Below are 14086 nucleotides of genomic sequence, written 5' to 3'. Positions count from 1 at the left end.
TAAATGTAACTCCTTTTGGTTAGATCTGATCTGTGAGGCACGTCTAGATACGTGCAGTGATTCTTCTCTTACGTATGCCTTACAACTTCTCTTCAGATGTATCATATATAAAAGCACATGCATGCGTGTGTGCAAAGTAGCTTCAGATGTGTCCAGCCCTATGGATTGTAGCCCGCCAGGCTCCTCTGTCCATGGGATTCTCCAGGCAAGAATACTGGAGTAGTCTGCCATTCCCTTCTCCAGGGGATCTTCCTGATGCAGGGATCGAACACATGTCTCTAATGTCTCCTGCATTAGCAGGAGGGTTCTTTACAAACTAGCACCACTTGGAAAGCCCCATTAAAGCACATATATACATGTAAATTCTCTTTGTATGTTTGTCCTCCCCAGCCAGATTACAAATATCTCAGGAGCAGAGGTCACGCTTTAACGTCTCTGACCTTCAGTTTTCCCAGATGAAAACTTCCCCTATCAAATGGCTGTGATGTTTATTTTCTCATAAGGTCACCAAATGAATCTATTCACTTGGAGTCCTTGTATAAGTAAATACTCAATAAATGTAAGTTAGTAGAACGTTTACAAAAAGGCAAATGACAAAAACAAGGTGAGAAATCTGGCCAGGAGGCAGTCAGAGGCACCGGCTGTACACAGTGGGACCAGACAAGTCATGGAAGGCCAAAGATGGAAGGCCAGAGCTGGGAAGTCAAGGGTGACCACATCCCATCCCACGCCTCCCTGTCTTAAGCTTCAATCAGAGCAAAGCTTTAAAGGAGTGGATTTAATTGGAGGTGGGGAGGTAAATATTTTTAATTCTTCAAGTATAAGTCTGCTCTTTCTGAAGACTCCTGGATGTTATTTTTAGAGCCTTGTTTGGTTTGGTTCTAGTAAAAGAAAAATGAGCAACCACCTCTGAGGTGGGCGGGAAGCAGGGAGTGCCCCAGAGCTGAATGAGGTCATCTCAAACGGCCACCATGCTGCCAGCTCAGTGGCCAGACATTGGGTCTCTTCAGTGTTGATGGCAGCTGTAGGGATCTGAATCTGGTCCATAGCCCTGGAGCTCATGCTTCCCACAGCCCCAGCTCCATGTCCAAACACAGGTTCTGCTTGGATAGATGTGCCTGCTCCAAAGTAGATAGGCTAGCCCACTATTCATACACATCACTGCTTCCCAAAAGGGTTCTCAGAGAAGCTAGTTTTTTAAATAACCATTATCATAAGAACTTCAGGCCAGTGTCAAGGGCATTCTGCAAGATAGTTGTCTCCCCTACCAAGCCTTCCAAGCCAGTGTAGCATGCATGCATGTGTGAATCAAATATCACTGATGGATAGCCTTTGAATGCTTCCTGTCTATGCGCTGGGTGGAGCGTCAGAAGAGACATCTGGGGCTGTAGTATAGCCCCAATCCCAGAAACTGCAGAAACATACCAAACCTGTCCAGACCATTTGTTCTAACCCTTTTTCATTTAGGACCTTTTAAGAATCTGTTGTAATAACATAAGCTTTCTCTCCTCCCCCAAAACAAACTAGAAGTAATTTCACCTTTTTTTTTTTTTTACCATACTTACGTCTCATTGTAAGAACCTAAGTATAGAAATATTTTTTAAAATAGCCATGGCGATCTTAACCAGCAAGTGATTGGGAATGAAACAATCAAACCCCATTTGTAAGAGAAAGAAGTGGTTTTCTGAGAGCACCAAGTATTCTGTAACTACCCAGCTAACCCTTGTCTCCTTGGAAATTAACCATAAGGAGAGAATTACATTACCCTAGATTTGTATGGGATTTGGCACACCTTGTACCCTAGGCTTCAAGCCTATCCCCTCTCACCTCCCTTCTACTTCCCTGTCTTGGGAAACAGTCATTTGGAGGTAAGACCATCCTCAGATGTCCCTAAACAGGAACCCTGCCAGTCGTGGAGTCTCTGCCCTTCCCAGCTGGCTCCCAACAGGGTAGAGAGAGTGAAAGAGAGTCACCATTCCACTTGAGATGCTGCAGGTTGCTGTAAAGAAGCTGCCCGGCCGTCCCTGCCGCCCGGGTGAACTCCTGCAGACTCATGCTGCAGAGGTGCTCGCCGTTGACGTCAAACTCCTGGAAAGGGATGCAGCTGGCATCCAGCTGGTTGGTGTCCAGGAGATGCTGGAGCCACTCCCACACCTGGTACTTGGTCCAGTACTGAGGATGGATTTCATGCCACTGGCCTCCGAAAAACCCACTGGAAACTGCAAAAGAGGAGGCAGCCCTGTGAGTGAGCCGTGTTTGTTTCTGAGCATGATCCCAGACAGGAAGGTGCACCGCCAGAAGTCACAGGGATCACAGCCAAGGTATGCACGCATCAGCAGAGGTTGGATTTGGAGAGGAGGCTCTGGGAAATGCAATTCCTTCCCTAGTTGTGGTAGGAGCCAGTCATTCAGCCTCCCTACATCTTCCTGTTGTTCCTTATATACTCACCCCTGGGCTCTGGATAAGGACACAAGACTTAAAACACTCTGAGATCATGAGCTTCTTCCCCATCTCCCACAAAGTACCATGAGAGCTAATGCATTGCTACAGTTTCAGCAATGTATTGGCTTCCTGCCCACACCCACATAGTTCCCATGTTTTGTTTTTTTTTTTTTTTTTTCCCTCTCTCTCTCACACACACCTATATACACACATATACCCCCAATTCAAATCATTTTCAACCAGAAGCCTGAGACTCAGGTTCTCTTCTTTATGATGCCTTTGTTTCTCCCCAGAGTGGTCCAGATGATTCATCTGCTCGCTATGCTGATGTCCCCTGCCCAGTACTGGTTATTACAACCACTATGACGTCACTTCCCTACCCAGTTACCTTCAGCAACTTCCCTTTATCCAGTGAAATTAGGTCCAAAACTTCCAAGCCAGGCACTGAGGCTCTTCACTATTCCTCAAGTGACCCTTTGCCTTTTTTCTATATTGTCCTTTAGGACAGTTTGAGGTCTACCTGTGGCTCCCTATTGAATTCCTGCCCAACTCACTGACTCCGACCACCCATAAAGCCATCAGAGACTCCCCCGACCAACTGCTGAGGGCTGCTGTCTTTAAATCTCCAGGAAACATACTTCCCATTTCTCCTCATGACTTCTGTCCTGTTTTGCCTTTTTTGATGGGTCTTTACAGTCCTATTCTTCTTTGTAAACTGTATGCTCAATTTAGCGACTTCACTTTCACTTTTCACTTTCATGCATTGGAGAAGGAAATGGCAACCCACTCCAGTGTTCTTGCATGGAGAATCCCAGGGACAGGGGAGCCTGTTGGGCTGCTGTCTATGGGGTCGCACAGAGTCGGACATGACTGAAGCGACTTAGCAGCAGCAGCAGCAGCATATCCATCTTACCCATCCTTGTATGTCCCATAAAAACTACTTAGAGATTTTGCCATTATAGGTACTTTCTCTCCATTTCTTCAGTAAATTTATTGTTGAAGAAGAAATAACATTGGAACCTGGAAGAGCCTATGAGATCCATTCACAAGATGGCTAATTCAAGTACCAGTGAAGAAGAGGAGTTCCTCCAAGCCAATAAATATTATTGAGCTCACTATGGACTAACCATCTATGTATGTGACTCTCATACTCACTTAAGAGAGCATCACTAAATCAACCCAGAGTCCTGAAGGGATGAAGAAGAAAGAGCCAGCTCCTGTTGGCATGTGACCAGACTGAGAGCTCTTACAATCCCTTCTAAAGCAGGGACCAAGGGAGGGAGCACTCTTTTGGAAGAGGTGAGGGGTAGGGACAAGGAGGAGACCCTATTATAGCCCACCAAGCTGAAGAAGGAGAAATCTAACTGAGCATGACACACAGATATTCCCACCAACTCAAGGATGGACCAATAAAGGAAAATGTAGCGCAAGAAAATAGTCCCTAACTTTTTCTTCAAGGTCCTGCCAGATCAGTACTTCTCTAAACTCTAAAGCGATTATGAATCACCAGGGAATGTTGTTCAAATGCAGATTCTGATTCCATAGACTTGGGGTGAGGCCTGAGATTCTGCATTCCTGGTGAGTGTCCCAGGAATGGGGATGATGATGATGTTTGTCAGTGGACACAGTTTGCGTGGCAAGGAGATACAGAGCTCCAAAAGGTCTGATCCCCCATAATACCCACAGCCTGGCCCTCAACACTCCCAGAAGAGAAGCTGAAGGGTGAATGCTTCCAACCCACTCCCGTTTTTGCTCACCCTCTTGGACTTCATCCACTGCTCGCAGACTTAAGGATTGCTGAGAGCAGGAGGTCAAGATGACGTGGCCACAGAGATACTGTCCTGGGTCATACCTGCCGCTCACATTAGGTGCCATACGCCTCATATCTCATAACCACACAAAAGCAGGCCTGAACCCTCAGCTGGTGTCCTAAAGGGGAAGCCAACAGTGAAGGGGGAAGCTATAAGGATTGGAGGAATCTAGTCCCCAAATTTAAATACATAGAAATATTCCCAAATATACTAACAGACTGAGCCTAAATGGGATGTCTCTCATTTCTCCCACTTTTTTTTTGGTGTCTCACCAACCAATACAGCTGTTGAAGAGTGGGCTATATTTTGTGCAGCTCCCCCAAGTCTCTGTTCTTTTATTTTTAAATTAATTGTTTTGCTAATTGTGCAACTCTGAGTTTGCAAACAAGAGACAACAACTCTCAATAACCCCACACCAGGCCCACAGTACTTTCTTCTTTCAATGTCACATGATTCAGAAGAGAGGAGGGTTCCTGATAGTGCAGCCTATTAGAACTTGGCAGAACCAGAGAATTTTGTCTGAAGTTGAATGGAGCAGACTCCCCAGTAGCCTCCAGAAGTTTGGGGAGAAGCATTGAAAAGCCTATGAGTTCAGCTCCTCTCTGGCATTCAACTGGTCTCCCCAGTCCCATCAATCAAGACCAGGAGCTTCTGGAAGTGAGAATGTAACAGTGATGAATGGATTCTACACCCTGCGCAGCAAACAAGAGGAATGCTGCCATAATGGAGAGTCCAAGGGCTTGGGATGCAAAAGACTTTCCACCCTGAAGAACTGTTCCCTGTTTAGAATTATCCTTCAAGGTCCCCACAGGGAAGCTCATGCCCAGAAAAGACAGCAGTTCAGGAGGATAAATGATCAAATAAGAGAAGGTCTCCCCTTCCTGTTTTCCACGCTGTGTGTCTGGGGATTCCAAATTGAAAGGTGAAGCTGCCCAGGAATGGGCTGCTTCTTGGAGAATGCAACCCTTGCATTAGCATCCCACTCCTGCCTCCCAGACATTGTTCACCAAGAGCCACTTCCATGTGGTTCAAGGGAAGCAAGAGCAGCAGGTGGGAGAAGGCCCACTGTGGTTCAGCGCAAAGGAGTTTGCCCCAGCTGACTGCCTTCACAACGAGGTGCACGGCGCTGATTAGCAACCACTGTATTCAGCCTGGCTTCTACAGTAAGCCATGGGCTGGATCCACCCTCTGTAGGCGCCAGACTAAGCCCTCCCTCTTCTAATCCACCAATCTTAGATTAAAGCGCCACAGGCAGGCACATGGTCTCCTAACAAATCTACCCGCCCCTTACAGAGGGAAGTCACTGGAAGATGAAACAGAAGGATGAAGCTGCTCTAACTCTCTTCTCCTTAATGTCCATGCTTCTACGTGACACATAGACACACACACAAACACACACACACAGAGTTTTCTCTCCTATCCATCTTCATATCCCAGCCAGCACTATTCAAATGGCCTTACTTTGGGGTAGCTCTTCTCTCACCCTCTCTGTCAGCTTGCCAACCTGGAACTTTGAATATTGAGAGGAAACCATGGAATATCTCGAGTGGGCTTCTGGCTGGGGCTCCGAGGACCTGTGGGGATCTCCTGCTTGAAGAGTTTTCTCCAGTCCCCCCAGCTCCCACATCCCCTGTATTTCCCACAGGCCTCCTGGCTCCCACACCCCCTGTATACTTCATGAAGTTGGGGAATGAAGTCTAATCAGAGCAAAGGAAGAAGCTGGAAGAAGCTGCATGAGGAGGGACATGCGTAGCTCCCTTACCATTGCACGTGGAGTAGCTGTCTGTCCAGGTCGGCTGCTGGTGGAGAAGATTGTTGCTGGGGTTGAGATTCATTACACCACTTCCTTCCAGAATCATGATCTGTAAGGGGATCAAAAAGGCCGTTCCGTCAGTGCCTCTGGGACAAACGTCATTTCAGAGTATGGATCATAGAGCAAATTTAGGAAGGAAGAAAGAACGTGTCCTCCCGTCCACTGCCTGCCAAGCATGTTGCCACAGCCCTTTCAGCAAAAGCAAAACTGACTGGCAATTAAAAATTTCCAGGTTCAATTTTCATATGCATGAGGCAAGTTTTTACAGCCACCCATTCATAAATGAATAATCTCTGATCGGGAATGAAACAGGAGGAAATGTAATACCTGCTCACCGGGTGAGTCTGGCTAGCGGCCAACTTTTTTTTTTTTTTTACAAAAGTGAAAATGTCAGAGAGATTTTGTTTAAAGTGGAATTGCCATTCGGTAAAATCCCAAATGGGTAGCAGAACAGACCCAGCACCTGTGTGGGAACCCTGACTTGAAATCAGACATGTACGAGTTCTGACACACCTGAGCAGCCCACACCTCAGCATCCAGTAAATTTCCTCGGTGAGGATATCTGCCAAGAGATGGGCTGGTCTCGGGGGACCTCAGCCATATTTGACCTAGAGCTTTTCAAGCACTTAGCTCTGTGATAAGGTTATAAATCAACGGGTTTCTCCAACAAGACACTGACCCTTCCTTCTCGGTAAAAAGTTCATCCTCACATTCCCTTTCCTTTTAGTTGTCACCCTCAGTCAATATCTGACTCTCTGCAACGCCACAGACTGCAGCATACCAGGCCTCCCTGTCCTTCACCATCTCCCGGAGTTTGCTCAAACTCATGTCCATTGAGTCGATGATGCCATCCACCTGGAGGATACTGCAGGCTTCACAGCTGACCTGAACGGGACTTTCTCAGTATGAGGCTCATTTTCTCAGTAAAGGATCAAGGAGAAGAGCCTTTCTTCAGTGAGCCTGTTTTTGGATTTTTTTGAACTGTATGAAAATTTTATGTTTTAGAAATATTCACCTCGGTCCTCCAGCACTTACAATGTTCTTACCCTCATGCCAGACTCAAAGCCTCAGAAGTGCATTCAGTCATTCAAAGGATAAACAGCCTGTTTCCAGAAGGTGACTGAGCCTTACCCGGGACCTCTAAGGGTAACTTGCTCTTTCTAAATGTTGGACTGGGGAGAAGCTAGAATTACAGTAGAAGATCATGGAAAATTCTCTGCCTGTTTGGGTGAAAACTTGCATCTTCATGTGTCACCAACATCCCCAGGATGGAAATTGCCCAACCAGAGCCATTCCACTCTCTCAAAACCCCTTCCTCTAATTTAACTACTGCTCTTTTAGGTCAATGTAGGGCTTAAGAGGGGAGAAAAGGGGTCTGGAAAAGACATAAAAATTCATTCATGTATTCATTCATTCAACAGATATTTATTAGCCTTGCAATGGGTTGGGCACAGTTCTAGGAACAGGGAGTAGAGCAGTGATTAAGAGTTGAATTAGGCTAAACAGAAACATTTATGATGATCATTAACATCATCATCCTGGTTGTTCGGCAAATAATTAGGCCTGAATCCAGCCTGAGTAGAAGGTAGGAGAGGGCAAGATGGGGTGGCAATGATGAGCTCTGTAACAGACCACCAGGAGGAGAGGTAGCAGAGCTGAGTTTTATGAGGTGATGCCATAGAGATGAGTTTCGACATCAGAAAGAGCTGGAGTTTATCCCAAGTTCCACCACTTAATACCAGCTAAGTTCTTAGCTGGTTTGTACTAAGTCAAACAAGTTATTAGCCTCTCTGAACCTGTTTCCTTTTATGTAAAATACAGACCATTGTACCCACCGTATGTATTGGTTGGGGCTTAAGTTAGTCTCCATACCTCGAGCACTTGGCACCAAATAGGACATAACTGCATAGCAGGTATGTTATGATGAGGAGGGGCACTATGCCTATGGACTACCTGAACCAGAAGTAACCGTGGGCCTCAGTTTCCCCGGGCAGAAATTGAAGAGCTAGTAAATTGCTTTTGAAGTTCATTTCCAGAAATGTCTTGGATTCTCACTCTCAGAGAAAACCAACCCAAGTCAAACTTTCTTTTCTTTTCCCATTGAGCTTTCTAGAGCAATAGCCCTAAGCTAAGAAATCAGATGGGGGACTTGAAGGCAAAAGAAATCTTCCAGGTCCCCAGAGGGTTGGCTGGGAGAGGGAGAGGGCATGGCACCAGCTCCTGTTTGCTCAAGGCTAGGCTTGTTCCTTGCCAGCATTTGCTCAACTACAAGCAGTAGAAAGGTTACTGTTTAACCCTGAAAGGGCTGAAGCTCAGAACCCAGTCCGTGTGCCCTCCAGGCTGGGGGTAGGGTTGGGTGTGCAGGGGAGGCTTCCCTGAAATTCTTTCACAAGGGTTTGCCTGCAGGGCTGTTTCAAAGTGGCTATTTCAGTGGAAGTCAGATCTGCTGGGGCCAACTATGACCTACTTCCTCAGCCGGCTGGCTCAGGGCTTCTCTTCACCAATTCCCCAAAATCTAGAAGGAAGAGTAGGGTGAGGACCGAGCACCCAGCTTTGGAGTTGGGGAGAGGTGGGCTCAGATCCTAGTTCTCCTGTTCCCCGTGGGTGACCTTGAAACAAGTTCAAGTCTGTCCAACCTGAATCTTTCTGATCCTCACTTTCCCCGCTTGTAAAATGGGAACAACCCAAACTCAAAGGGCTGTGGGCATCAAATGAGCTTGTGCACACAGAAAGCTCAGCAGGTACTAAGAATTCAATAAATGTCGCGGGAACACATGGGCCAGACTTCCTCTTATGACTAAATGCCCCACAAGCCCCAATCCTCCAGGCGGACATCATTCCTCACCATGAGGCATCCAGAACTACTCTCAGCCAGAGAGAAGTCCTGAGGATTACAAGGTCACAGCTGCCCCATTGCCATCTGGGCCCCCAGGAGGCTGAGCGCACTCCCTGCTGGCACCCCCTTTCCAAGGGAAAGCAGCCAGCACAACGAGGGGCCCTTTTTTACGGGGCCCAGTAAATGGTTAGCACCCATAAAAGAGTTTATGTGGCTTATTCCTTAGTGAGTCAGAGTTCACTGAGCTCACCCAGGCTGCTGAGGAGAGAAGGTCAGTGTTCTCAACCCAGCTTGGGGCGGCAGGGACCATGCCCTCAGGGTGGGCACGGAAGGCCCCTGGGGCCAGCACGGCTGAAGGCCTTTCACCAAGTTCTAATCCCTTGGAGAACCAGCTTTTCAAGTGTGAAATAAGGACATTTGCCCCCCAACAGCCTCACAAGATTGTTGAGAAGATCAAATGAGATAATAGATAATAAATGTGCCTTGAGAATGGTAAAAAAAAAAAAAAGAAAGAAAGAAAGAAAAAGCATTATCATAACCAACTCACCCACACTCCCATATACAAATGTAGATTTTCCATGGTACATGGTGATTACCTTCTGCTGTGCTTAGTTGCTCAGTTGTGTATCCAACTTTTTGTGACCCGTGGACTGTAGTCTGCCAGGCTCCTCTGTCCATGGGATCCAGGTAAGAATACTGGAGTGGGTTGTCATGCCCTCCTCCAGCGGCTCGGAATTCCCAACCCAGGGATCAAACCCAGGTCTCCCACAGTTCACGTGGATCCTTTACTGTCTGAGCCACCAGGGAAGCCCAAGAATACTGGAGTGGGTAGCCTATCCCTTCTCCAGGGAAACTTCCTGACCCAGGAATTGAACTGGGTTCTCCTGCATCTCAGGCAGATTCTTTACCAGCCGAGCTACCAGGGAAGCCCAGGTGATTACCTGATGGAGTATGAAAAGCAATCCTTTTAATTTAGAAGTATTTAATGCTTCTCATTGGAGAAGGAAATGGCAACCCACTCCAGTGTTCTTGCCTGGAGAATCCCAGGGACGGGGGAGCCTGGTGGGCTGCCGTCTATGGGGTCGCACAAAGTCGGACACGACTGAAGTGACTTAGCAGCAGCAGCAGAATGCTTCTCGTTAATCTTTTTACTTTACCTTCAGCATAACTTTTATTATTTTCTTTAAAAAAAAAGTATCAATTATGGGAGGTTGAGACTTTGGAGACTTTGAGGGCTAGGTTGGAACCCAGACCCCCCATCTTTGTATTTGAGCTATGTGACCTTGAGTGTGTTACTCCTTCCGAGCTCAACATCTTTACTGATTCCAAAGAGGGAGTCAGGGGACCGTGGATGTCCTCCAAGCTTAAGGGCTATTTGGAAGGATAAGTAATGCTATGAAGTTAAAGATCCCTGGGCTTCCCTGGTGGCTCAGATGGTAAAGAATCCACCTGCAATGTGGGAGGCCTGGGTTCAATCCCTGAGTCAGGAAGATTCCCTGGAGAACAGCATGGCAACTCACTCCAGTATTCTTGCCTGGAGAATCCCATGGACAGAGGAGCCTGGTGGGCTAGTGTCCATGGGGTCACAAAGAGTGGGACACAACTGAGCTACTAAGCACAGGACAGTGTACAGTACCAGCACACACGCTCTTTCAAAATGTTTCTTTTCCTTTTCTTAAACATCAGTTTTCAAGATATTTCTCTAACACATTTTACTTCTTCCAAGATTGGAAGCAGTAAATTCAGAGCCTAAGGAAAAACAGTTCCACCCTTTGAGCTAAAAGCAAGCTGGAAAAGGATCCGCTTCACCCCATTTCAAGCTAGAGAGAGAATTCTAGGGTGAAAAGTAGTTTCTCAGCCTTGGCGTGACTGGCATTTTGGTCCAGGATGGTACTTGCTGGGAGGGCTATCTCGCACACTACAGGATGCCTAGCTGTATCCCTAGCCTCTTCCCACTAGATTCTAGCAGCATTCATGCACCAACCCTGGGAAAAAAGCCCCGGAGCCAGATCACGCCTAGTCATGAGCACCCATCAAATCAGAGCCTGTGGAAACAACAGCTCAGATTTTGCTCTTGCTGGTGTGGCGACTTTGGACTAGCCTTTCTGAGCTGCTATATCCTGTCCTGGGAAACTGCCACCTAGGCTTGCTGGAGGACTGAAGGAGATTCAGGACCATGGGGCCCCTGGCACAATGCCTCATCATACCCATACGCGGTAAGTGCCTCCCAGGTGGAAGTTTATGAAAACGCACTGACTATTGGACCCCCCTTTGTCTATTCTCACATAGTATGTATTCTGGGAACACAGCATAAATTGTTACTTGGGGTATTGAAAAATGCCCATCAAAAAAAGAAAAAAGTAAGTTTTAATTCAAACTGAAATATCGAAATGCACTGAGATATACAAGGTTTTTCCATCTGCATTCTCTTCACTGATTCCTCCACATGTCACCCTTTGCACCACAATTCTAAGACTGACACTTTGGATGACAGAAGTCTGCTCTTTATTTCAAGAGGAGGAACCATGGGTGGGATCCAATCAATGACAGCAGATGGTCCCTCGTGCCAGCCTTGCAGTCGGACACTCTTCTATCCTAGGCAGCAACTCCCTGGGCCACTAGGGTTTGGCCAATCCAAATTCAATTTGGCAGAGAGGCGGCACTGTGCTGTGCTGGGGTGGCCAGAATCACTCTTTATTCCCCACTTGGTTAAGGGGCCCCTTGGGATTAAACACAAGCACCCACAGGGCCCTAAGTTGCTACAGACTCAGACTACTTCTGGGCCACCCACATATAGAGACATCCCAGTACGTCTGTACCCACCCTACCAGACCTTCCTCAAGGGTGGATTCCCTTCCAGCACCAGCTTGACCACCATGCACAGGGAAGAGCAATGGATTGGGGAGGGGGCCAGCAGAACACCTAGCCTGACCCTAAAGTTTAAGAGTCTCACATTTTAACTGTTACTCAGAAGGCAATGGCACCCCACTCCAGTACTCTTGCCTGGAAAATTCCATGGATGGAGGAGCCTGGTAGGCTGCAGTCCATGGGGTTGCTGGGAGTCGGACACGACTGAGCGACTTCACTTTCACTTTTCACTTTCATTCATTGGAGAAGGAAATGGCAATCCACTCCAGTGTTCTTGCCTGGAAAATCCTAGGGACAGGACAGCCTGGTGGGTTGCCGACTATGGGGTCGCACAGAGTCAGACACAACTGAAGTGACTTAGCAGCAGCAGCAGCTCAAATGGGAGTGGGTGAGACCAGCCACAGAGACAGAATCTCATTAACATCTGGGTTGAAAGGACACACTCAAGGTGTGAGGAGCTTCAAACCCAGCCCAATGTTGCTATGCTTCTGGAGGGCAGTTCTCATGGTGACTCAGATGGTGAGGATTGAAGTCTTGATTCTGCTCCTTGGCAGGCTGTGTTGACCCTGGGGAAGTACCATCCTGTTTAAAGTTTCACTTTCCCCCATGATGAAAAGTGGGAGAAATGGAGTTGATGTGTGGATCAAATGAGAATGTTTGTAAAATTCTCACACAATATGTCAGGAAATGTTAGCTGTCACCATGGGGTCTGCCCAGAAGCTTCTCTCTGAACTGTGTTGGTTGGCTTGGGCAATATTCTTAAGGTTGAGGGAGACTCTTCAGAGGCAGGATGGTACAATGGTGGGAAGCACCAGGCTATGCAGTCAAATGGCCATGGTTCAATGCCTGGTTTTGCCAACCAGGCCAACTTGGACAAGTGATTCAACTTCTTTGGGTCTCAGTTTCCTCATTGATAGAATGGGGATGATATGAAAATGGTTGTTGAAAGACAAAATGAAGTGATACCAGTAGAATGCTTGGTACATATTACACATATCATAATACACGTATTAAGTACTTGGTGAATACAAGCTAATAAGTGTCAGTCGCTCAGTCGTGTCTGACTCTTTGCAACCCCATGGACTGTAGCCCGCCAGGCTCCTCTGTCCATGGAATTCTCCAGGCAAGAATACTGGAGTAGATTGCCATTCCCTTCTCCAGGGGATCTCCCCGACCCAGGGATTGAACCCAAGTCTCCTGAATTGCAGGCAGATTCTTGACCATCTGAGCCACGAGGGAAGTCCCTAATTATTATTATCTTTTATTTGTTGTGTTGTGACTTATTATTTCATTGAGTCTCCAAGGTGAAAATTGAGGGTTAAGTTAATTTCAAGCAAGGCTTCTAATTTCTACCATCTACATTATGTTCAGCAGTCCCAGTGAGCTGGCACACTCTAGCCTAGGGCTGGACTCGGGCTCCCCAGCCCCATCCTGCTCTGCTGGGTGACACGCCATTAGGCTGAGCGATGGACAGCATCTCTGAGCCTCTGCTCACAGAAGCCGTGCTCTGCCCCTCCACCCACTTCCTCCTCCCCTTCGTGCCACCAGACACACGCTGCCTGAGGCTGCCAGCAGCAGTGGGAGGGCACACCTCTGTAGGCCCTGGGTTAGTGCCCCAGCATTTTGCTCCTACACACCATGGCTGGTTTGCGGGTGCACAGACGAGCAGCCTGTCTAAGATGGGAGCTCCTGGCGGAAGACAGCCTGCGGATCTCTATCCTACAGGGTCCCTTAGCACACGAATTGATCAATTACTAGAAAAAAGGGGTCTGGGATTTGACGTGTTAAGGACAGAAAAGTGAGCAGAAGGAGGTGCCCTTGGAACTTTGGCAAAGGACCTGAGCCAGGCCTTCCAGAGCCCAGGAGGCTCTGCCCAGCCTCAGGACTCCTAACAAGGCCAAGCCCTGCTCCACTGGTCTCTCTTAAACACACAGAGAGGACCTGCCGGCAGAGACAGACACAGCCCAGCTTGGGCTCGCTCATCTGGAGCAAGGTGTGCCTTTTGCTCTGTGGTGGGGCTACTGAGACCTAAGACCAAGTGCTGTACTGCTACTACTAATAGTAGCTATATACTATAGTAGCTAGGGCTTATTGAACATTTAAAATGTGCTGCCTCTTTTCTCATAGTTTTAAATCCATTATCTCAGTCAATACTCACAACTGCTCTGTAAGGCATTATGTCATTTAGCAGATGGTTCATCTGCGGCTCCAAGAGGTTGTGTCACTTGTTCAAGCTCACACAGTTTTGAAAGAACTGAAACTAGCAGAGAATTCAAACTCTGAGTGTCTAGCAACAAACCCTGGGCACTTTCTGCT

The 14086-nt window shown here is 47.4% G+C and overlaps 1 protein-coding gene across 7 annotated transcripts in view; it reads right to left on the bottom strand.

Annotated features, from left to right (window-relative positions):
• EHF (ETS homologous factor) overlaps positions 1-14086 on the bottom strand; it is an 87989-nt gene that overhangs the window by 59731 nt on the left and 14172 nt on the right. For 6 of the 7 annotated variants that reach the window (XM_019975641.2, XM_070804026.1, XM_019975642.2 and 3 more), the window contains exons 2-3: positions 6016-6115; positions 1974-2219 (exon numbers count right to left, since the gene is read on the bottom strand). In XM_019975641.2, the coding sequence (XP_019831200.1) occupies positions 1974-2219; positions 6016-6112 (343 nt within the window). In that variant the 5' untranslated portion in view covers positions 6113-6115. Of the gene's footprint in view, positions 1-1973; positions 2220-2641; positions 2926-6015; positions 6116-14086 lie in introns of those variants that run through there. The other variant, XM_070804028.1, reaches the window with a different exon arrangement.

Source organism: Bos indicus, chromosome 15 (assembly GCF_029378745.1).
Source record: "Bos indicus isolate NIAB-ARS_2022 breed Sahiwal x Tharparkar chromosome 15, NIAB-ARS_B.indTharparkar_mat_pri_1.0, whole genome shotgun sequence".
Lineage (NCBI taxonomy): Eukaryota > Metazoa > Chordata > Mammalia > Artiodactyla > Bovidae > Bos > Bos indicus.
The sequence above is the reverse complement of the archived record's forward strand: the minus strand, read 5'-3'. Positions and strand labels throughout refer to the sequence as shown.